Source organism: Aspergillus fischeri, genomic scaffold (genome assembly GCF_000149645.3).
Source record: "Aspergillus fischeri NRRL 181 1099437636264 genomic scaffold, whole genome shotgun sequence".
Classification (NCBI taxonomy): Eukaryota; Fungi; Ascomycota; class Eurotiomycetes; order Eurotiales; family Aspergillaceae; genus Aspergillus; species Aspergillus fischeri.
The window spans coordinates 5872448-5896253 of record NW_001509762.1 but is presented as its reverse complement, the minus strand read 5'-3'; the positions used below and the strand labels follow the sequence as shown (position 1 = coordinate 5896253).

At 49.7% G+C, this 23806-nt stretch overlaps 7 protein-coding genes and 1 non-coding gene across 8 annotated transcripts, besides 1 other annotated feature; 6 read left to right on the top strand and 2 right to left on the bottom strand.

Moving 5' to 3' along the window:
* Window positions 1–216: 216 nt before the first annotated feature.
* Window positions 217–236: a microsatellite.
* Window positions 237–779: 543 nt separating this feature from the next.
* NFIA_092210 (60S ribosomal protein eL43) lies at window positions 780–1328 on the top strand (the record flags this gene model as incomplete). Its single annotated transcript, XM_001261156.1, has 3 exons — window positions 780–820; window positions 965–1129; window positions 1265–1328. 3 exons carry the CDS (start codon window positions 780–782, stop codon window positions 1326–1328), a joined length of 270 nt encoding a protein of 89 aa, XP_001261157.1.
* Window positions 1329–2377: 1049 nt separating this feature from the next.
* On the top strand, window positions 2378–4337 carry NFIA_092200 (putative PHD and RING finger domain protein; the record flags this gene model as incomplete). The annotated part of the gene is made up of 2 exons (XM_001261155.1): window positions 2378–2675; window positions 2773–4337. 2 exons carry the CDS (start codon window positions 2378–2380, stop codon window positions 4335–4337), a joined length of 1863 nt encoding a protein of 620 aa, XP_001261156.1.
* Window positions 4338–6259: 1922 nt separating this feature from the next.
* Window positions 6260–7903, top strand: NFIA_092190 (MFS transporter; the record flags this gene model as incomplete). Its single annotated transcript, XM_001261154.1, has 1 exon — window positions 6260–7903. The coding sequence occupies one exon, from the start codon at window positions 6260–6262 to the stop codon at window positions 7901–7903; it is 1644 nt and encodes a 547-aa protein (XP_001261155.1).
* Window positions 7904–8655: 752 nt separating this feature from the next.
* Window positions 8656–13288, top strand: NFIA_092180 (sister chromatid cohesion factor PDS5; the record flags this gene model as incomplete). The annotated part of the gene is made up of 3 exons (XM_001261153.1): window positions 8656–9009; window positions 9113–10786; window positions 10838–13288. 3 exons carry the CDS (start codon window positions 8656–8658, stop codon window positions 13286–13288), a joined length of 4479 nt encoding a protein of 1492 aa, XP_001261154.1.
* Window positions 13289–14629: 1341 nt separating this feature from the next.
* Window positions 14630–15226, top strand: NFIA_092170 (uncharacterized protein; the record flags this gene model as incomplete). Its single annotated transcript, XM_001261152.1, has 2 exons — window positions 14630–14889; window positions 15100–15226. 2 exons carry the CDS (start codon window positions 14630–14632, stop codon window positions 15224–15226), a joined length of 387 nt encoding a protein of 128 aa, XP_001261153.1.
* Window positions 15227–18190: 2964 nt separating this feature from the next.
* NFIA_092160 (metallophosphoesterase family protein) lies at window positions 18191–18998 on the top strand (the record flags this gene model as incomplete). Its single annotated transcript, XM_001261151.1, has 2 exons — window positions 18191–18267; window positions 18341–18998. 2 exons carry the CDS (start codon window positions 18191–18193, stop codon window positions 18996–18998), a joined length of 735 nt encoding a protein of 244 aa, XP_001261152.1.
* Window positions 18999–19660: 662 nt separating this feature from the next.
* NFIA_092150 lies at window positions 19661–19732 on the bottom strand. The gene has a single exon. It is a non-coding gene; the product is annotated as a tRNA-Thr (tRNA).
* An 807-nt stretch (window positions 19733–20539) lies between these two features.
* Window positions 20540–23057, bottom strand: NFIA_092140 (SWI/SNF chromatin-remodeling complex subunit SNF5; the record flags this gene model as incomplete). Its single annotated transcript, XM_001261150.1, has 2 exons — window positions 20540–20863; window positions 20970–23057. 2 exons carry the CDS (start codon window positions 23055–23057, stop codon window positions 20540–20542), a joined length of 2412 nt encoding a protein of 803 aa, XP_001261151.1.
* Window positions 23058–23806: the final 749 nt, after the last annotated feature.

Genomic DNA, 23806 nt, shown 5'->3' with positions numbered 1-23806 from the left:
AAGGGATATAAATGTCAATTCTCAGGCATCGATCTTGAATACGTCCTTAATGATCAACACATGGGACATCCGCGCGTACCCATTTGTTATCGTCATACCTCGGTTCTCTGGGCTAACCGCAAGTAGAAAGGACTTATCGAAGATCATGTGACGATAAGATTCCTTACAAGCAAGAGGTGAACTCCTTGTGGGGACCAGATGTAAAGTGATAGTACCATAATAATAATAATAATAATTGTGATCAATTTGACAACAGGGTAGACTCTAGCCAGATTATCCATATGTAACTAGCCCCAAGACCATAAATCCTTCGTTAGTCACCGCCATCGTGTAAGAACCTGGTTCTACTTGGGTTGCACCACTCCGCAGACCTTCAGTAGTAGAAATGCTTGCGCGCTAGCTTTCTCAAACGACGACTGAATATATGATCAATCGGCCGGAATTGAGATAATCATATTGACAGATTTCAGAGAGGAATCCATTTAGTTCTGTATCACTCATCGACTCTTTAGTTTCCTTAATGCGCTTGGGAATCATACGTCAGAATGGACCGAATATCACGTGATTAAACTTCGCCAAGAGTCGAACCCTAAGCGAGCCCACCCACAACCAGTCTCTCAAGAAAGCCGCAGGCTCGAGTTTCGTCTTACCGCACTGTATCCATCTTTGACCTCAACAGCCGCACACGAGACAAGATGACGAAGCGCACTAAGAGTGAGTGATTTTGATCGAGATAAACCACGGAGAAAGGATGAAAAAATGATAGAAATACTGACTGCATGCTTTTAGAGGTCGGTATCACGGGTAAATATGGTACCAGGTATGCTTTTCGCCCTCTCACATCGAAAAATCGACCTGAAGTCGTCTGCATTTCGCTCTGCTCCATCGAAACCGGAATCCAAAGCGCGGAATATCGAATTCAGGAGAGCTAGAATGGTTGGTTGACATGGCTTGTTCATTACAGATACGGTGCCTCCCTGCGTAAGCAGGTGAAAAAGATGGAAATCACCCAGCACGCCCGCTACGTCTGCACCTTCTGCGGAAAGAACACCGTCAAGCGCCAGGCTGTTGGTATCTGGGAGTGCAAGGGCTGCAAGAAGACCGTTGCCGGTGGTGCCTACACCGTCTCGTAAGTCGACCACTCGCGCTCCCCCTTGTTCCTAGCATTCTCTGTCGTCGCGCCTTGGAACAGGCCAGACTGGTGAAAGAAAAGCCTGGAGCATTCACTGTGACACGGATACTGACCGATGTAATTGTACTACAGCACACCCGCCGCCGCTGCCACCCGCTCGACCATCCGTCGTCTCAGAGAAATCGCGGAGGTTTAAATGTGATGATGGGATTCTCTTTCTGTTTAACGTCTGAATTAAAATCAAAATAAATTCAAAACTGGAGAATCAGCAAGAACACATTCTCGTAACGGATACCACTTGTCGATGTCGATAGCATACTTGCCTCGTCGAATCAGACTTTTCAATAATAAGATTCCCACCTGACGAACTGGGTCCGCTCGTGCACCACGTGAAATTCTTTTCCATCATGACACGTCCTACATGCAGAACGCTAGATCAGATCCATGGTGATTCAGAAGCTCACTTGAATGGGAATGATGGATGAGTCTCCTGACCGCTCTAGCAGTGTCCATGAAATAGGTGCGAGCGGACGTCCAGCCTGTGTTTCCCCAAAATCATTCTGGAGTACTTTGTAGATGAATTCCCTCTTATCTCTTTCTGGCCAATTGTGAGAACCAAACTGATTGACCGCCGAACCAATTTGAGTTTTTTCTCTGGCCCGACTGGCTCAAAATCCTGGCAGAGATGACCGGACTAGCGATGATCTGCCTTAAAAATAAATCATGCTTGAGGCCTATTTCCTCCGTCGAATAGGCCCTCATTACATAGGTAAATTAAATCAATTTTGAACTACAAAGTCCTGATGAAATGAAGGCTAAGTATCACTTCGTTAGCTTACTTCAGAGCTCTACCGATTCTCGAAAAGGGAAGCAGTTGCACAACTAGACTAAGATCGCAAAGAGGGGATCCTCGCATTCTGCTGAGCTGCAAGGGCAGAGCATCCTCCAAGCACCATTAATCGCCGGCATGATCATAATGAGGAGGTTTTGCTTAGTTCTTAGCAGTTATTCTGTCTGCTGATTCGCCTGGTGGGTAGCCGGTCACGTTCCTGTCCAGGCTGTTTTGCGTTAGATCGGATTTTAGGTCCACCTTCAAAAGGCCGCCTGCTTTCTCCCCACATCACTCGACCTGCTCTCTCTCCCCTTCTCCTTCTACGCCTCTACCCTTTAATCTTTCCTGCTGGTTGCTCTTCATGCCTTCTCACAGCTTTCCTGCAGACAATTCTGGCACTTATTCCTCTGTTCATGGCCGACACTTGTATTGTGTGCTTAGGAGACCTTGGCGAAAGCGCCAGCGATTCTCTTGCCATCGCCGCCGAGGCCGTGCCAAGACCTGACCTTCAAGTAGAAGGCAAGTCAAGTGACGCTTCTACCAAAACGGGCGGCGTTGATGACAATGAGGACGCAGGTCAAATCGCCCAGCTACTTCCTTGCGGTCATATTCTACACAATAATTGCCTAAAACCATGGGTCGAAAGAGCCAACAGCTGTCCCATATGTCGTCGCAGCTTCAACCTCGTGGAGCTGAGTGATCGTCTCGGAGGTATGTCCTTTCACTTCCACCTCACCCTCACTTGAGGTGGTATCTTGATTCTTGGAGATTTGTGCTAATCTTCGGGGCTTTTGTGGCCTTTTTGCAGGTCCTGTTATCTCATCATATGCGGTAGAGGACCGAGTTCAAGTGGCCGATGTCGATCCCTCAATGGTCATCGATTACGTAGACGATGATTTGGCCGACTTTCAACCTTGTCTTATTTGTGGGGATGCGGACAATGAAGAGCTGCTCCTCCTTTGCGATGGCTGCGATGCGCCATCGCATACCTACTGCTTGGGGCTCGACGAGGTACCATCTGGACCCTGGTACTGTTCGCGGTGCCAGACCCAACGTGCCCGAGCATTGTCGCCAGATACTGCTAGACCTGTCAGGACGCATGAAAGGCGAACTCGTCGCACGAGAGCGCAGCAGCGTAGACTTCAAAGCAGGAATCAGATGAACTCTCTCCACTGGGCGCGAGTGTGGCAATCAGTTTGGGATCATTTGAACCTGGACCTGGACTTTCCATTCGACGATGATGGGGCTACTGCGCGTGCTATCCAGCAACAGCGCCGAGAGGAAGCCAATCAACGAGAGTTTCGAGCCTGGCAGCGCCGGTTCGAGGTTGCTGAGCGGCAAGGCGGCAGCAACCGGTTTCGGGACACTGCTGCTCTCCTTGATATCGAGGCGCCACGACCATCACGACCTCGCGTCCCAAGAGAACCGACCCCTGAACCGGAATCTCTTGAAGAGATGAGGGCTTGGAATGCCTTTGAACGAGCTCGCGAGATAGAGAACAACCCCAGTGCAGCAAGAAAGCGCAAGGAACCAACACTATCCCCTTCGCCAGAACCTACCGAGCCGGAGCGGAAGCTCAAACGTCCTCGGACCCGTAGGCCGCAAGAGCTAGCGGCTCTAGCCCTCCAAAACGGCGAGTCCTCTAGAGCAGCTGCTCAGGCTTCTGCTCGAATCAATGAAGGTTCCAGCGAGCCCAGCTTCCTTCAGTCTCTCCTGAAAGAAGTAGAAGAGGCATCGAATCCTAGCGGCAGCAATTCGCATGGCCCATCTGCACCCGTTTCGGTTGCTCCCACGGACCACAGCAGTATCGGTCCATCTTCTCCCCCAATTTCGCCTGCTCCTTCCAATCAATCTTCGCCTCGACTTTCGTCTACGACACCTCCTCCCTATCCTCGCAGCAGGCCTATCTCCCCCGTACAACTTGCGTCGCCGACAGAACAATCGTCTCCTCCCTTCTCGCCGATTGTGTCACCATCAGGTTCCAATAACGATGTCCGAGAAACGACACCATCGCATGTTGGGTCAAGCCGCCCACGTTCTCGAATTCCTAGGGCAGCATTACGGTTGACAGCACGGTCAACTGAGAGCTCGCCCACTCGCCCTGGCCTATCTCTAACGGTCAAATCTGACATTCAAAAGCTGGTTGGAGGAGCACTCAAACCGTATTATCGCTCAAAGGTGGTCTCGAAGGACCAGTACACGGATATCAACCGTACTATTTCACGAATGCTATACGAGCGAGTGGGGAATGCGCAATCTTTAGACGCCGAGACCAAGAATAGCTTTGGAAAAATCGCCACCGAGGAGGTCAAAAAGGCAATCGATGGTCTCCGAGCAAAGGATGAAGACTCCCTTGCGGATAGTAGCTCTTAAGGGCAGAGAGGATGCTTTGCAACTACCGGCGTTTATGCAGCGATTTATTTGTTCTGCCAATTAAGCATACAGCGAGGCGTTCATCTTCACAATGGGACTCGGCGCAGCGTCTTTGGATATCCGCTTAGGAATATGGGACATGTTGATGGTTCTACACTGGGGGCAGGATCTCTCACCATATCTTTTCAATGTATCTTCAGCGACAGCATAGAGCATATTATGTCCTAATTGCTGGCTCATTCGATAGCTGGTACATATATGACTGAACAGAATTCTTAACATATTAAAAGGTATTCTATTCAAGTGAGAAGCGAGTAAAGAACCCTCAACCCATCGTGAGGTTTCTTGTATTACTTTGAAGTATTAAAGTATTAAGTAGATCAATGCTCTGCCATGTGGAAGGAGAAGGTGAGTTCCAACCAGAGGTCCATCATGGGTACGGAGCAGAACCGTTCATTAATCTTCTCTCACTGCTGAAATTATGTCATGGTTTGTGGTCAGTCCGTGGTTTATGCATATGTTGTAAGTCCGTACTCTACAATGGATACCCACTCCCCTCACCATCATAGATAGATACTAAGGACGTTCGCGGGTACTTTGGGTATATGCGCATAATGGCCGAGGGCTTGGGATGAGTTGCACAAGTCATACAGAAGATCTAGGCCACATTGAGAAAATAACGAATCACTCAGCACTCCATCTTATGCGCAAGTCAGAATCTCACAGACAAAGCCACCTCCTGTGATTGAGTTGGAGGAAATGAGAGCCTTGCTCCTCAACCCTCTTATCAAAAAATGACACAGGCCTCTAGCTAACCACGGGATCAAGCGAACCGTTATTTCATAAAATAATGTACACAAACTGACGTGAGACTTTAGTGCAGGATTAAGTCTGTGGGGAGAATGGACACTATACGTAGCTGCCTACTAACTCCGTATACAAGTCATATGAGGTCCAGAGGCGTCGGTGGAATTTTCTACGGCCTGGTCGAATCCATCTATCGATCGGAAGCGCAAGCATCAACATCTACCGAGTCAGTTGTCGGCGGCCGCAAGGTCAGTCCAGATCAAGCGGCTGAATGGCCGAGACAAGTGGAATTTTCTGAATATTTGTCCAATCACCTGCTCTTATTCGCCCAACTTATCTCGGTCGGTCGTTCGGTGGCGCCGAAGAGCGAAAAGAGCGGGTAGTCGCGACGCTAAGCTTTGCTCCGTGGACCGTCAGGCATGAATAATAGGTCCATGGAACACTGATCCAATATTGACGATTTGAAGATTTCCAAGCCACAAAAATCTTTTCCTTTCACATTGACACATGGACGGAGTCGGAGTTAAGGGCTCGCGTTTTCCCACGCTGCGATGACCTCATTTGATGTGATTATCAATCCACAACACAAGGTACTCGGGATGTAAAGACCAATCAATAATGTGCGAAAATGGTGCCTTTTATTTTTCCCTTCAAATCAGTCAGTGGCAACAGGGTCACCGGGGCCCTGTCCAGTATCAATTTAACATCGGCATATCGGCATCGGACATAACCATAGGACTACTCCGTAGGGACCCAGTGCGAAAGGTGGGGGGGAACTCTTCCATCTCTTACATACTAGTTTGCTTAGTGGCTCTCTTCTGTCGGGTTCCCATGATATCTCCAGAAGCCTGCTTGCTTTATCAGCTTTTTCCCTGTAGGCCCACTTTGGGAACAAGATGGTTCCCTTAAAGGTCTGGACACGCCCTCCGTGGGAATTCAGGGACGCAGATATCAGATGCAGCGTACTCTATCCCTCTACTGATTAGACTGCTCTACTAGATCTTGTTGATCTTTCCCCTTATCACTCGTGCTGTCAGCCTCTCATCTGTTGTCAAAAGCTTACACTCAGGAGTGAGAGACAGAGCCAGGAATACTGAATCCGGTAAAATTCAGTGATGGCTTCTGAAAAACAGAACGATCGAGTATACAACTCCAACGAGACGACTCCTCGCATCACCCAAGAGACCCTATCAGTCCCTCATACATCAGATCTGAATACAAAGTCTAAAGATAGTTTCGATATGGAAGACCGAGCGCCGGGGCCCGAGAGCCCTGATGCAAGAGACCTGGAGACGGAGGGCACAGATATCGAACGCGCAGACGATCAACCGGCCGAAAAGACACCCCCAGCAGCAGATCCCAATTTGGTACAGTGGGATGGCCCAGACGACCCTGAGCACCCGCAGAACATGCCACACTGGAAAAAATGGGTCTTGACGATGACTTTATCCTCGATGACCATGTGGATCACCTTCGCTAGCAGCGTCTTCTCAACTGCAACTGCGGTGACGGCTAAGGAGTACCATGTATCAACTGAGGTTATGACTTTGGCTACCAGCCTGGTCGTGTTCGGATTCGCTCTTGGTCCCATCGTGTGGGCTCCAATGTCTGAGCTCTATGGACGCAGGCTGCCGCTGTTCTTGGGCTACGCCATCTTCGTAATCTTCCAGATTCCGGTAGCAGTGGCACAAAATGTCCAGACCATCATGATCTGCCGCTTCCTCATCGGTGTTTTCGGTTGCTCTCCTCTAGCGGTTGTTGGCGGCGCAATGGCAGACTTCTGGGATCCCGTCGACCGTGCTGTGGCTATTGCCTTGTTCTCGGCTGCCACTTTCGTTGGTCCTACACTTGGCCCTATCATCGGTGGATTTATCACCGAGTCGTATCTCGGCTGGCGCTGGACTGCATGGATCACGATGATTCCGTCTGCGGCCTTCGGCACTCTGGCCTTTTTCATTGTTCCTGAGACCTACGGTCCTGTCATCCTTCAGAGACGCGCAGCTCGCCTTCGCCGCGAGACGGGCAACTGGGCACTGCACAGCCTTCTCGACGAAAGTCGCCCTACCGCTTCCGAGATCGTCAACAAATACCTGTTGCGCCCTATTCAAATGCTTTTCCTCGAGCCCATCCTGTTGCTCATCACGATCTACCTGGCACTGGTGTACGGAATTCTGTACCTTTTCTTCGAAGCGTACCCCGTTTCGTTCATGGAGGTTCGCGGCTGGACCAACGGAGGCATTGCCGGTCTTCCCTTTATCGGGATCTTGGTTGGAGTGATCTGTGGCGTGGCATTGATCGTCTGGCAGACCAAGACTCGGTTTGCACGTAAGTTGGCGAAACACGGCCGCGTTGTCCCTGAGGAGCGTTTGGTCCCCATGATGATCGCATCCGTGCTTCTGCCGGCTGGTCTCTTTTGGTTCGGCTGGACCTCCAGCCCTCATATCTCGTGGGTGCCTCAGGTCCTTGCAGGGATTCCTATCGGCATGGGAATCTTGGTCATCTTCATGCAGGGTCTCAACTACATCATCGATGTGTACATGATGTTCGCCAACTCGGCTATTGCTGCCAATACTCTGATTCGGAGCAGTCTCGGTGGTGCCTTCCCGCTCTTTGCCGTGCAGATGTACCATAAGCTCGGCGTAAATTGGGCCTCGAGTCTGCTTGGTTTCATCACGGTTGCGATGATCCCGATTCCCATCGTCTTCTATATCTATGGCAAGAAGATCCGGGCTATGAGCAAGTACTCGCCCAAGCTCTGATGGTCATCTGTCTCTTTCTTTTATATACCCCAGTTTGCTTTTCCATGCCCGAAATAGACGTGGTTGTTCAGTTAGGCGTTGATTATGGGCACTTGCATTTGCATTCGGTCGGTCGGACATATGGTAATTATGCATGATACATGATACATTTCAGCGATCACGAGCACTCAGACAGCGGTTTCAAGTTATATAATTAATGTCACCTCATACATTGTTAAAGTGTAGTCCACGTCAAGGAGTCAGAGATTTCATGTACAAAAGTGGCTAGCAGACGCAGCTAAAACAGGCGACGGTGAGACTTCATCAGGATCAAACTATAGGTTGTAAGCGAATCAAAAATCAAAGTCATCAATATTGGAACATCAACATCCGTGATTTTGATACCGACATACTACTGTGACTTCGCCAAAATAGAGAGAGCTCCACAAAAGAGAAAAAGGCAAAGCAAAAACACGCTATTATTATTGAGCGACGCGTCCCGGGCGGCATCTTCAGGGCGGTGACAGTCGAAACCGCCGGCGATCTTTCGAAACGGACAGACGGGCCTCGAGATTCGTCTGCTTGTCCTCCCCGTCCAAGTCTGTCGCCAACCATCTCTTTTGTATCCATCTCCGTCGCTTATTTTACTTACTCGGAGATTGGACTCTTGTTCATTGCATCTATTTGTCAACCTTGATCTCTCCTATTCCAGCGCATGGTGTGCTGAAGCTTACGCCCTGATCCCTCCCCGGCTTCCCCGCGCTTCGTCCACGATGCCTGCGCGCACTCGTCAAGGTCCCTCCACCGTCACGGAGGTCGTGGAGCCCGAAGAGACGTCCGGAGGCCTTCGCAGTCTCAAATTCAATCAGCCGCTTTCCTGGCGCGTGGGGAGGGCCATCCCCATCGCCGATTTACTTCAACGTCTACAGACGCTCGCGCAGGAGCTTCGCAAACTCGAGCAGGAGGAGATTGATAAGGAATCCCTGCGAAAGGTCTCGCAGGAATTGGCGACGGCGAATCTGCTGGCCCATAAGGATAAAGGAGTTCGAGCTTGGACGGCTTGCTGCATTGTTGATGTTCTGCGTCTTTGCGCGCCTGACGCGCCGTTTACGGGGAATCAGCTCAAGGTGCGTTTTGAATCGGGGTTTGCATTACTGTTTTTGTCTTTCAGGTCCCATGGAGATGTTCTCTAGATGTTCTAGGCTTTGATCTAACGATTGTGATCACTAGGACATTTTCACTTGCTTCGTGACCTCCATCATCCCGGCTCTTGGGGATCCGTCCAATACCTATAATGCTCAACACATCTACGTTCTCAACTCCCTGGCGGAGGTGAAGAGCATTGTGCTTATGACCGATTTGGATCAGCCGGACTCATTGATCATCCCGCTCTTCACCTCGTGTTTCGACATCGTTTCCGGTTCTTCCAAGGCCTCGACCGGGGAGGAAATCGCCAAGAATGTGGAATTCGACATGACCCGCCTCTTGGTGACTGTGATCGATGAGTCGCCAGTCCTCGCGCCCGACGTGGTAGACATCGTCGTGGCGCAGTTTCTGCGCGTTGACCCCCGCGTGCTAGAACCCCTGAACAAGAGAAGCAAGAAGGCAGATACGCCGGTGGACTCAAAACAGGGCACACTCCTGCTCAAAGACTACCCGCCAGCATATAACATGGCCAAGGCCATATGTCAAGCGTGTCCAGAGAGGATGACGAGTCATATCAGTCAATACTTTAACAATGTGATCATTGACGCTTCTGGCTCTGGGGGCACAAACGGGTCCTCGAAACATCATCGCAAACCGAACCTTGATGATTCCGACGAAGAGGGTGAGGATGTCAAGGAGTTGAGTAAAGCTCACCGTCTTATCCGGGAGCTCTGGCGGGCCTGCCCCGATGTGCTGCAGAATGTGGTTCCCCAACTAGAGGCCGAATTGTCCGCTGAATCAGTATCATTACGTCTGCTGGCTACACAGACGATAGGTGATCTCACTGCTGGTATTGGAGTTGCCGGCCCACCTCCACCTCCGCCGATGGATCCTGCAGGTTACCCACCGGTAACCTTGGCAGAGTATGCGCAGATGATCCCTCAGCCCAACGTGCTTGTCAAGCCTTTGTCCCCGAAGCCATTCTCGCAGGCACACAGCTCCACATATGAAAGCTTTCTCAGCCGGCGCTTTGACAAATCCGCTTCCGTTAGAGCTGCCTGGGTCACTGTCATAGGCCGCATTCTACTGACATCTGCAGGTGGCTCTGGTCTCAGTGAGCACGAGCAGCAGACTCTCATCGAGAATTTGTCATCAATGCTTCGGGACGCAGATGAGAAAGTCAGACTGGCGGCAGTTGATGCGGTCGGAATGTTCGGTCTATCAGATGTTGTGAACAAACTCGGATTGGGTGGCGGCTTCTCGACCTCGGATTCGTTGCTTGCCGTCCTTGCAGAGCGAGTCAAAGATCGGAAGTCTCAGGTACGAGAGCATGCGACGAAGACGTTGGCGCGAATCTGGGCCGTTGCAGCGGGCGACGTCGAGCAAGGGAACGAACAGGTGGTCTCGCTACTCAAGGATGGGCCGTCAAAGATCTTCGATGCTTACTATACCAATGATCCCGAGATCCATATCTTAATTGATCGTGTGCTCTTCGAAATTCTCCTTCCCCTCAATTATCCTCCGATCAAGCCCAAACTATCGCGGAGCGGTTCCAGTCAATCCCAGAAACAGAAAGAATCACAAAGTGCCGAGGCCGATAGCGATGCCGATATCGACAAGATACGTGTTCGTCGCATTCTCACTCTACTCGCGGGGCTAGATGACAAGGCCAAAAAGGTCTTCTACGCGATGCAAGGTCGGCAAATCTCTGTCAGAAACTTTGTGGACTTCTACCTGAAGGCGTGCGAGGAGTACAATGTAAGTGATGAAAGAATTCATAGTTGGTCGAGACGCTAATGGCGAATGTAGGGAGGAGTAGTGGAGAAGAATGAGGATCAAATCAAGACTAAACTATCTCGAGTTATCGATTCGCTCTCCAAAACCTTCCCAGACTCGTCGCGAGCATCTGCAGATCTGTGGAAGTTCGCCAAGGTTCACGATCGTCGTAACTACCAGCTTATTCGCTTTGCGATGAATGTTACCAGCGATTATCGCACTGTCGTCAAGGCCATCAGAGAGCTGGCGAGACGCATTCAGAGTTCCAACAATTCTTCACTGCTCGAGACGTTCACTCCATTGCTGTACCGCAGCAGTTCTCTGATATTTAACCGAAGTCATACGCCGGCGATCATGGAACTCTCTCGGACAGACGAGCATGGTCTCGCCAACCCGGCACACGAGATTCTACGGGAGATTTCGTCTAAGAACCCAGAAGTGTTGGAAGCTCAAGTTCAAGAAATGTGCAAAGACCTTGAGTCGCAAGCTCCCAAGGCGACAACTACCACTGCCGGCGGGACCGAAGAGATCCTCAAGGCCTGCTCCGGGTTCGCACGAAAACTTGCCGATAAACTCCCCAAAGAGCGCAAATTCCTACAGGCTCTTAGAAGTTATGCTCTTCATAGCCCATCCCCTCGAGCCGCCAAACATGCCGTTTCAATCCTCATGGCGGTCGCTGATAAAAAAGAAATGTACGCGAAGGATTTGATCCAAGCATGCGTTTCGAAGTGGAAATACGGATCCGATCGTTTTCTGACTAAACTGGCAACATTGTCTCAGCTGAATCTCCTGGCTCCATCAGAAGCGGATGAAGAAAGTGACGCCATCATCTCGATCGCTGTAAACCAGATTCTCTTAACAAATCGTTCCCCTGAGCCTGATGCCGGTTACTCCTGGTCAGATACTGTGGACGATGAAACCGCTGCTAAGGAATGGGCTCTCAAGATCATTGTCAATCGGCTTCGAGCCAAAAAAGGGTCGGACGGCGACGACGATTTCCGTGCCCACGCCGTACCTGTATTCGAGACATTGAATAAACTCGTGGCGAACGAGGGCGAGTTGTCGAAGAAGAAGGACACACCAGCCACACAGAAATCACGCCTTCGCCTCTTGGCCGCCAAGTCGCTTGTCAAGCTGTGCGCAACAATCAGTCTATGCGACCAACTGTTTACACCGCTGGACTTCAATTCCATCGCCCTAGTGGCTCAGGATCCCATCTTAGCCGTGAGAAGCGGCTTCATTTCCCAGCTCAAGAAGAGACTTGTGCAAAGGTCACATCTGAGCTACCGCTGGTACATTGTTCCCTGCCTCCTTGCGTTCGAGCCGAATGTTAGCTTGAAGGACAGCACCCTGACCTGGCTGCGGTCTCGTGCGGCATTCTTCTCACAGCAGGTTCAGAGCAGTGGCCAGAAGGAGACTGTCATGGAGTCGATCTTTTCTCGTCTTCTCTCTCTCCTCGCATACCACCCAGATTACCCGTCTGCCGACCTGGACGAAGCGACGCAGGTTCGCGACCTGACTGATTTTGCGCGCTATATCCTCTTTTATCTCACGGCCGTTGCGAATGAGCACAACTTGTCGTTGATATTCCATGTCGCACAGCGCGTAAAGCAAACGCGGGATGGCATTACCAAATCAGACGAAATCAGCACGCGTCTCCACACGCTTTCGGACTTGGCACAAGCAACAATTCGTCGCTTTGCGGACATCTACTCCCAGCAGCGCAGATTTGGCGGGGGCGCTGGCGCTGCCAGCATTCTCCAGACCTACCCTGGCAAGGTCGGAGTGCCAAGCTCGATCTTTGCTCGGATGAACAGCCACGAAGAAGCCCAGGAGGTGGCTGAAAAGAACTTCCTTCCTGAAGACGCCGAAGACCTTCTCGATCGTCTTGTTCGGTCTGTCATGAAAGCAAAGAACGGATCATCGAGTAACGCGCAAGTCAAGAAGAGAAAACCAGAGGCGGCCGATACGAACGGTAACAATGGCTCGGCCAAGAAAGCAAGAAAGGAGAAAGATAAGACTTCACGACCCCGCAGATCCTCTGCTGGTACAACCTCAAAAACACCCAAGAAAAAGAAGAAGGGTGAGGACGGGTGGTCTTCTGAAGAGGAGGGTGCCCCTGCAGAAGTGACAACATCTGCTCGGAGACGCAGCAGCCGCGGAACATCGAAGAGGGTCAGTTATGTGGACAAAGACAGCGATGAGGATGACATGGAAGTGGATGAATGGGGACAAGAGAACGACGAGCAAGAGGATAACGAAGATGACGCAGAAAGCGAGAATGGCAGCGACGCCGCCGAAGAGAAAGTCGACGATGAATCAGATAACGAAGAGCAGTTGAGTGAAGCGGAAGAACTAGAGGATCCAGAGGATCCCTCAGAGACAGCCGTCGCGAAGACAGAAAAAGAAAAGCCCGAGGCTAAGAACAGACGCAGTGATAAGACGGCTACGTTGCCAACGAGAAGATCCTCTCGAAGGGGCTAAAAATTGTTCGACAGTCAACGTATGAGTGGAAGTCGGAGTGGATGGATTCGGTATCCCTTCTTCGCGTCGAGATGTATATGACTCTGGTGATTTGCGACCTGTCTTTTCTTTTCTTTCTCATCATTCCTTGATGGAATGACTGTGGCCAACGTGCACTTGATGCTTGACTAAGAATGAGCCGTCTTATTACCTTTCTTTGTTGCATTTCCTTTACACTGGAGTTGCATCGAAATGTGTATACCCATTTTCATTGCCAATTTATCTTGCCTTTATCTGATGCAGTTGCTAAAATATTGATGTGATGTACTTGAGGCGGAATATAAGATGTGATTATTCATTCATCGATGATACAGACACCATTCTTACAGGCTGGTCGTATTGTATTCCTTCTGGGCACTTCCGGCCTCTGGAGTCTCCCAGCCTCAGGACAAAGGCTTCCATGGAACGCTGAGTTTATGGAACAAAAAGAAGATGGACATTTCCCCAAGAGGATCTCCACATGACGAATATGCATTTCTAAGTTTGAGACAGCAACGCAGAGACGCCGATGATCAGATATCTCGTCAGCTTCATTCGATCCCTTAATCCACTGGCTCGGTGGGACTGAATGTGGAGTGTGGAGTGTGCAGTCTACAACTGCGATAGCTTTTGAGTCCGAGAACCCCAACTTCGATGCGAGTCTCTCAAGTTCTCATGCAAATCAGACGGTGCTTTTCTTTGTTTGCGTTTGGAATCTGCCGCTATTAGCGCCATCTCTTAGCCCCAGAGATTGCTGTTATCATCTCTGTGAGGCTGAGGAGCATTATCCTCATCTTGTGATTTATCATCCTTGCTAATCGACAAACGTGGTTCCAGTACATACCCAGCCTTCATGTCCCTTTCCGCATTTGCAAGGCACCCTAGTCCAAAGAACCACATCAACTGGCTAGCCTTGCACAGCCAGGGAGAGAAACAGCTCCATGACTAGAATTAAGGGCCCAAACGCAGCCGCGCGTAGTCAGGACTACGGGCTAGCATTCTCTGTGGGTGTGGTGCCAGTGGTGGATGCTGAGCTGTATTATTTGTTTGCTGCTTGTATAGGCTATTTGAACGTGGACTAAAGCACAGCCATTTCACAGCCTACCTAGAGTCTTGGATACTAAACACCTGATTGATGGCACAGTGCATGACATGACACCTGGCTAGTTGCATATATGAGAGATGTTCAGGCGCCAAATGGCAGCTAAGCCTCTATATCTTAACAAAATCCCCCGGCTTGCCTTCTTGCTACCGCATCTTGTGATAACCACTCTCCAAATCATCACCTCTCATATAACCTTCCAACATACAATCAAAGCCAATATGTCTCACAAACCCGGTGGCTACTTCTACTATCGATACACATACATGTGCCCTTGGACAGACACGGCCGGACAAAGCGGTACAGACAACACATACCACTCTGCTGTTTACACTCCGGTGCGGAAGCAAGACCACACGGCACAAACCACTTGGTACAATAACACAGCCATGCCCGCTGTGAAGGCCGATATTGAAAAGAACTTTTACGGTGATGCAGATCGAAACAGGCAAGGCAGAGTCTATGAGCGTTACAACCAGCAGTATGTTAGGCAGGAGCAATTCATGTGGTGTTCGAAGCTTCCGACTCATACAACCGAGGGATGGGAAACGGTGCCTTTTGGAAAACAGGTCTAGCGCATAGTTCCTAGCAAAGAGCGTCTCTGTGTCTTTCCGTTGAGGTATTGATCTCGTGGGTTGGGTTTTAATCATGGCCTTCCTTGTGTTGATGACATATGAATGTATGGGCTCAGTGTCAACCTGCCACCATTCACTACCCTTCGGTTTTCGCCTATTTTTTTTCTCTACGTGGGCCTGCCGAAGCCGTACGACTCGATTCTGGCGGGAACACCGGGAGGTGGGCGAACTAAGCAGGCGTGAGGGCTTTAATTATCAGGGTGACAGGATCAATTCACGTACATAGTGTCGCCGCTTTCTATGCTGGATGCGAAATGCTGGAGCTTGACATGTAGTCTCATTGATTTAGCAACAATTATTCAGTCAGTCTTCCTCTTTTCTCGTTCCTTCAACAACACAACGCTGTAAGAAGTAGCACTGGGATGGTACTAGCTATCTGGACTCCCTTATCAGCAGCTCATGAGGCTATGCATTGATGTCGATGTCGATGTCGAAGCAATCTTCTTTCCTGTTCTATGTAGTAATCTCTTTTCCACTGACTGTGAACACCTTGCATCATCATCAGCAAGTTCTGCGACCGATGCCTATAGGAGAATTTCAGTAATTCTTTCTCTGTAGATCCTTTAATAAGCTCACCAGTAACTTTCATTAAGCAAAAACCGTGCTCCAGTGAGACGACACTGCTCAAGCCAAGGACGGTCTGCTGGCCATTCACAGCTTCCTAGATTTCGCGCCACCCAGAAAACAGACTGTTTCATCTTTTCAGACTCTTCAGGCAAAGTTTCTTTCGTAATCAAAGTCAGACACCTGGGACAGGCTTTTACCAGCTTTTCAGGGATAAGAGACAGAAGATCTTGATGGGGTTTTGAAGAATTCAAAGTCTGGTACATCTGAAGATCATTTGCGGCTTGATTCTCAGGGACAAGAGATAGGAGATCTTGATGAGGACAAGCAAAGGTAGGCTCAGCTGTCAGATGAGCATTTGAGGAATAGAAGCTTATAGTATGTTGACCTGCTAGACACAACTGGCCAGCCCTAATATATAAAACGAGAGCAACTCGCACAATGTAGCCAGTCCTAGTGCTATATGAACAGCAGTGGCCAAGACGGGGATGTCCTCCATTGCTAACATCATACCTGAATAGGCCATATTGGGTTTTTGGCTTCGCGGGTGGTTTGAGGATCTTAATAAGCTGGTCTCGACCTCGAACTGTCAGAGAGATACAGGGACATAGGTCAGCTATACCAGCGTAGTAAGTGCAGGATCTCTCCAGCGCAGATCGTCTTAGTAAATATCTTGGAAATTCTTTCCGGGGATGGAGTTTTAGACACTGTGCACAGTAGGCCCAATGGTGGTTTTCAAGTCGAAGAAGTTGGTTTCGTGGCACATCCCGACTGTTCACGCACAGGATTGGATTCCTGATACGCAAGAGCCGTGGAAATTTGAGGTCTTTATGCTGTACTATCGTGCTCCTGAATAGGTAAAAGAGCTCTTTGCAGCTGAGGGATAGACACACTTGATCGACTAGTGAGAGGTGTTGGTAGATCTTCTGGAAGGTGCGCTCATCCAAGCGAAGTATGGCGGGGTATTCTGGCAGTTTCTTCCATTTGGCAATCTTTCGCCATGGCGACATCTTTGAGTCTTTGGGCGGAGACTGGGCCTTGATTTTGGATACAGCCGCCATGTAAAGACGAGGAGACTGAGAGAGTAGACCAGAGTACTCCAGCGCTGCCATCTGTGGTCAAGAGTTATGAAATTCATGACGTACTGATTGCAAGTTCTGACGATCAATCAACCATGGATGTTGTCAGACGTGCACCCGTGGACTTATCCCATAAGTCACATACACTCAGATATTTCTCGACCGTTTCCGCTGTCCTTGGCAGCATGCGAAGTCCAGCCTTATGACGCCTGAACGCTGCATCATCTTTAAACAGCCCATACAGCTCCTCTCCAATCTGGAGCCTTTCATTCTGCATTAGTTCATCTCTTTCTTCATCAAGCTCGCCAAGGTGGTTCAAGTACAGTGAGTGACCCTAAATCTAGCCTGACCATCATAATCAATGAGTTATGCCTGAAGCCGGTGTAGGTTTTGTTGCCGCCGCGTGGTGGTGACTGAATGTATAGTTCCTTTAGAAGTGCTATCCCATAGCTCCTTTTCTGCGTTTAATGTTGGAACCATGGGTTGTCACTGTGGGCAAGACGCATTAAATGAGAAACACGTATACGCGATTAACTTATGTCTCAACTGTCACTCCACATTGCTTTGGAGGGCCTGTGCAAAAGACGAACATCCTCATCTTAACCCATTGACTCCAGGCCGCAGCTTGCCTGTCCAATTCAGTTGCAGGTAAGGTGGCTACTAGGTTTTAGTCACTCTATTAGAGAATTCGTCCTGAACGCGCACTATCCTTCAGAAGGGTGTCTAAATGCAGGTGTGATTGCTGTGCCTGATATGGTTGTCCATGTAATTTGGAACTCAGATGATATGGCCTCCCTAGTTTGGTTCTAACTGCCGGCGAATCAATAGTCTTTCGGCATTATACCGAATGTCTGGCGTAAAGCTTGCTAAAACCTGAATGCCGAAATGGAGAGCATAAATGACAAGTCAGGGTTTTCAGAACAAGCTGTGGTCTATTCGCCAAACTAGAGCTCAGCACGCCCTATCAAGGAACTTCCAAGTTCTACGTACTCCAAAATCCCACAAGATCCACATCCTGATGTTAAGTGCCGGTCCGTCCTCTCCACGTGCACCGCCAGAGCCAACCTGTTGGTACGCCATTGTATACCTGTAAGTAGAGTTAAGAAGATGTTCCTGGGAATTGTTGGGAGATTTCCAGGAAATAAGATCACGCACTGTAGGCGAGTATCTTTATTCGCAGGACTGCACTACCTCTCCCAATGTATAAGTAGAGTCGTAACGGTCGTCTTTCTTCGGTAATCCTTTCTTTTATCAGGGATAGACTGGATAAGACACGCCCAATTGCTGACTCAAAATGCAAAGATCATTTGTCGCCTCGGCGGTCTTGTGCTTTGTGCACCTTCTGGTGTGTATCGACATCATCTATACAATTCAGTTCCTCCCATTGTACAAAGCTGACATATGAAAAGTTTCTGCTGGTTTCAACAAGCCCTTCCGTTTCTGCCAACTCGGCGATCTCGAGATTGGGTTTGGACTTGATGGATGGCAAAATGATACTTACCGTATGGGTTTGGCTGCCCAGCAAGTCAACACGGAGGATTTCGACTTTTGCATTGCCGTGGGTGATTTGACCCATGACAGGTCAGTTTTCTACCCTTCCAGACGCATAACAGTGAGGTGGTCCTCCCAGAATCTAGGCTAAAGCGACTTGCAGACACGACTACCAGGTCCAGGCTTTCCAGAACACACTCCTCCAATTCAAGAAGCCCGTCCATCTTCTCCCCGGGAATCACGATATCAGCAATGTTGCGACCCTCGAGCAATTCACCCGGGACTACAATGTCAGCGACCACAGCTCCTTCAGCCACCAGGGATATCGCTTCGTGCTCCTAGACTCAGTCACCTTGATTAGCAATCTCACCGAGTTTGAGAGCTACACCGCTGCAGAGTGGGCTTGGTTTGAGAATCAGCTCGAAGCCGCCCATCATGCAAAGGAAGAGATCATTGTCGCGCATCATCATCTCCCGTTTGAATTCACTGAGGACGAGGCTGACGCATACTGGACCTTTCCCAACCGCGTGCGTGGCAGGTACCTCAGTCTGATCAAGCAGTATAATGTGCATCATATCCTTGTTGGTCATCGTCATGAGACCAAAAACATTTATGCTTCCGACAAGTCGTTCACCATCTACGTTGTTGCGGGTACGGCCAGGTTCTTCGATGACAACGGGTTTGGAATCAACTATTTCCACGTCACTGGAGAGAATTCGAGCAAGGATGTGACGCAGGAGTATGTCCAACTCCAGGGCGTTGCTCATATGAAAAGGTCGGAGGGTTTGCCCAATGGATGCCCCGATATCTTCGCACATTGATTGAGGAGGGAGGCGAGTATTGCAGACAGCGGTAAGGAAACGTTGACTGTCGTTGGCTATGGGGAGACTTAGCAGGGTTGATGGGCACGATCGCTTGTAATTAAGCCGCTCAAATATCATTACCTTTTCCAGGTATTGTCCCAGCAATACCAACGTGTGTTAGCAGAAAATAGGTCCAAGTAGGACTTGAGCTATCCATTTCGATTTCGCATGGGGCTGAAGGTTGGAAAGGACGGTCATGCCGACAAATCCTTCGCGGAGAAAAATGATATATCTAACATATACACTTGTATGTAGCTCGATTTGATACATACACATAATAATAGTATGTTATCACTTCACAGATGACAGCCGTGCTAATAGCAAAACCATTACACAACAATCATGGACAGTTTGGCTTGCGACCAGCCATCTCCATAATCAGACCTTCTTAATAATCCTCATATCTCTTCTCACTGCCTGCATATCTACTATATTCTTAAGATTCTGGTATTAAAGTAGTTAAGATATGTGCTTAGTAAACTCCTTCCTCTTAATAAAGAGGCTCACTTGCTAGGCTGTATGGCAGCATAATATTTGTCATATTTACTAGGGAAAAGAAACTGGGAAAATATCTTCCTGCAAAAGAAAATATAGGATGGGCCAGGAAAAAAGACAATCACTGCATCTACACGGGATTGAACCATGGACCTTTCCATTACGAGTGGAACGCTCTACCACTGAGCCATAGATGCCAGGACGGGATTAAAGTTTCGCTTAAGATATTTATATACCAAGGCACTTCTCTAGTCTCGATCCGGCGCCTAGAAACAATTGCAGACACGGCTCCTATTTCTCGTGATGCTGGCCCTTGCTTTATACGTCAACTATATGCTGGCTGTATATATTGGTATAGTATTAAGTGCCAGCCTTTATGGATATAAGCAAGGATGGCGTCTGTGGGTATAAATGGCAGGGTTCCTGTGTGTGATTCCTCAGGCCATGACTCCCCTAGTCTCGATATGTATATACACCGGTGAGGTGTGACTGGACGTCATGTGCGTTGTGGTAAGTCCATCCATCAAATATATGTGGCCACACCGTATTCGACGCAGCAGAAGGAGGAAGGAAATTCATGTTTGTCAATGCCCATACATACGATCCAGGACCCAAGGGTCGAATCTGACATCCACACACTATTGGCAATGAACATACAAGTCACATCAAGGGATTTGGCCATTGTTGCAAATTACGTGCATGTCGTGGTACGCATGCTGGACTTCTGAATATCATGAAACCAGGATGCTATAGCTGTGAGATTCCCTAGGTCTCCGGATTCGTGACTTTCCCAAAACCCACACAGAAAGATAGTCAACAGATACACCAAGCATACAGCCCGTTAAATATAGAGTCATGCAATCAAAGAGTATAGATGTTGATTACCCTTTATCATTCGCTCAAAGACATGTACACCAAACAACAAAGGGTCCCGAAGACTGCACAAGAAAGGACAAAGTATACATTGATGCGAAAGGTAAAATCACCACTTGGTCATGTACTCGTTATGAGGAGCCGCCGTTAGCAGCTGCCTTTGCGAGCCTCTCCTCTACGCGCTCCTTATGTTGTCGATTTCTCAAATGAACCTCAAAGTTGTCGACCGTCATTCCCGGACCGGGAGTATACAACTTACCCGGACAATCGTGACAGCGAATCCGAGGAAGATACTGGTACTTCAATCGGTGGCCCGGCTGGCTATTTGCGTTTGCGACTGGTAACATCGTCTCCGTGTCGACTGCCGTGTAGCGCATCACACCTTCAAACGAGTCGTTTGGATGTGACCGGTTCAAACGGGCAAGACCTGCCGATAGCCAGGCTGGAGGAGGAGGCTAGCAATACTGATGTCAGCAACGCAATCAACTGTAGACGTGGAGATCTGGACAGAGCCAGAAAAGAAACGGAGTACAAAAGGGTAAGAAGAAAGGAGGTACCTACCCCGGGAACGCCTGGTTGAGGGGGATGTGTAGCATCAACAGCCCCAAGCTGTTGTACAGGCCGCTGAGGAAGATGTCCAGCAGTATTCGGTACTTGAACTTGGGGTTTAGGATGCGATGGCGGGGCCATGCTACTCGGCGTTGGTGTCCGTAATTGAGGTGTGCCGGTCTGAGATACTGGTTGGGCGGCTGGCGTAGAGGTAGAAACCGAAGCGTTAGGTAAAGATTGTGGCCTGTTGGCGAGGAATTGGCGAAATTTCTCTCTCGAGATCTTTAATTTCACAATGAGCTTCTCTTGCTCTTCTATGCTCTCTTCCCGGTAATCTCGTCTTCTGGCGGAGACCCGAGGCTCGTGATGAGGTTCAGGGGTGGCAGAATGAGCCAGACTCGCCCGAAGAGCGGCATGAGCTGCGCTTGCGGCTCCTCTCATGCCTCTTGTGCGGGCTGTTCCTTGGGCCAGATGAGGACCGATAGCAGGAGAGCCCGTCATCGATGACTCGTCGCTATCCGATTCGTCGGACTCCTCACCACCGTCCCGCTGGCCAACTGCGGCGCGTCTGTGCCGACTCAATCCGGACCGCTTGAACACATTGCTCTCTTCAATTGACGCTGCAGTATTGGGTATGACGGAGGATACAAGCATTGTACGAATGGTGCGTTGACGATCTTTCAAATCTGGCAGAGCCGGGCCACCGCGGCGGTTGACGGAGCGTTTCTGCCGACGTTGGTCTCTGGATATGGACACTTCAGTGCGCTCGAGCTCCGCTTCATTCAGCTCGTATAGATATGGCGTGAATTCCTTGGCAGCTTGGAAGGGTCGGAAAGAAGATGTTAATGGGGAGGGTAAGAATGCAGCCTTGAGGTCAGGATCGTCAATTGGACGCCCATCAAACGGATGGGAGAGGATGTAAAGTGATTTGGTAAAGAGTTGCGACTGCTCACGTATCGAATGCGCGATTGCAGTCGTGAATTCGCCGGAGAGAGAGAGGTCATTGGTCATACGGGCAGCAAATTCCTCGGGGCAGTTAAAGGGATCATTGATGTCCCATTCAAACTGATCAATGAGGGTATGTTGTCCGATGGTAATGTTCAGCTTGATAAGAATGCGCATTTCATCGTTCTTATAAGCGCTGTAGGGTAGATTGGGATCGAGCGCATCCTCTTCCATATATATTTGGGGATAATAATCCGCGAGTTGCTCTTGGATGCTCCGAGAGATCATCCGTACGAGAGGAGTGCATGTGTCGAGCGGAAGGCCCAGATCTTCCACCAATTTCTCGGCGAACAGATCGGGAGAAACGACTCGGTCGTGGAGGTTCCACGTAAAGGTATCTCGAATCTTGATTTTCTCCCAGTCGATGTCTAAGCGAATAGGGACCAGATCCTCCACTTGCTCACTCTGTATTTTCATGTCCTTCCGCGCAACTCGCAACTCCCTGGTCTTTCTATTTCCCGGTCGCCGCCGATGAGAGGGGTATAATAATTGCGGATGCTGATTGCGCAGATCAGTCCTGGCATTTCCAAATCCTTCATACCCAACGCCGTATAGGGCGGCCGGATTCCCATGGGTATCGCGGCGTAAGGCCAGATAGTAGTCTCGCTCTGCGCGCTTTTGTTGAAGCAACTCCTGACTGGGATTGTGCCATGCTGTCAATGCTGAATGGCGGAATTCTCGTTCGACATACTGTTCGAGAAGTATTTTATCCGCCGGAGTTTCACGTACACGGACGGGTAAGTCTTCTGTAGAAGAAGTGCGAATAACAGAACCGTCGCGAGATCGCTTTCTACTTGTTGCTGAACCGTTGGCGTTGCTCAACTGAGAATTGGGCGACGTCTTGCCGTTCAAGGCGCTATGACTAGCTTCCGCTGAGGGTAGAGAGACACCCGAAGCTGCAAGTACAGCTTTCGCATTCTGTTTCCCTTCGGCGATGGCATCTACCCCATTTGCTCCTTGTCCTGTTGAGGAGCCGGTCGCACTGTTTCCTTCGCTCCCCGCGCTGGGGCCTGGCGCGCTCAGGTCATTATGGACTCCATCAGCCTGGAAGTCGCCAAGAAATTGTCCAGGCTGCGAATGATCGGGGAGAGGCATGGCCGGAGATTTCGTCTAATAGCTGCAGTTCTTCGTACAAAAGCAGGAAACACGGGTATCAATCGCAAGACGAGGTAACATTCCAATCAGACACCGAAAGACGATGGCGGCAACCCAAGAACCAACGTGGCCTACAACAGCATCCTTAGAGGGAACCTGCAATAGAAAAGGGCGAGTCAATATGGGCATTTCAGGCAGAATACACGAGCGTGAGGCTATTCAAGACGCGACGGTGCATTGAACGGAGACGCGATGCGCCCCATTGAACAGAAACAGCCACATGTCCCGAGAAAGCCAAGAATCGCCACAATCAGAGCCGTCACCCACGTAATCAATGGGTGATGACTAGACGGTCGAAAAATGGTCGCGAAAGCGGAGGAGGGAAGCCAGCGCGCAAATACTGGGGTTAGGGAAAAACATACCAAGGAACTCCAAAGAGGTAAATTAGAGGATTATTAGAACAAAAGTAAAATAATGACACGAAGCTACCACCAGGCGTAAACACGCCGGACAGAGGGTTCCAGGGCAGGACGAGGCAATGGATGGGTCTGCGTGCCGGTTCTGGGTCTTGCGCTTTGCCGCAAGAAAGTGAGAATAATCAGCGCTCGGAAGAAGGCGGCTAATCAGCTGATGGCGCACCGAGGAACGGGCAAGTATCGATGAATCTCAGCAATCTGGTTTGTTTGTTCTGCTTACACTGGCCCGGAAAGTCGGTCGACTGATTCGTTTCTCCTTGCGTGGGGTTCTTT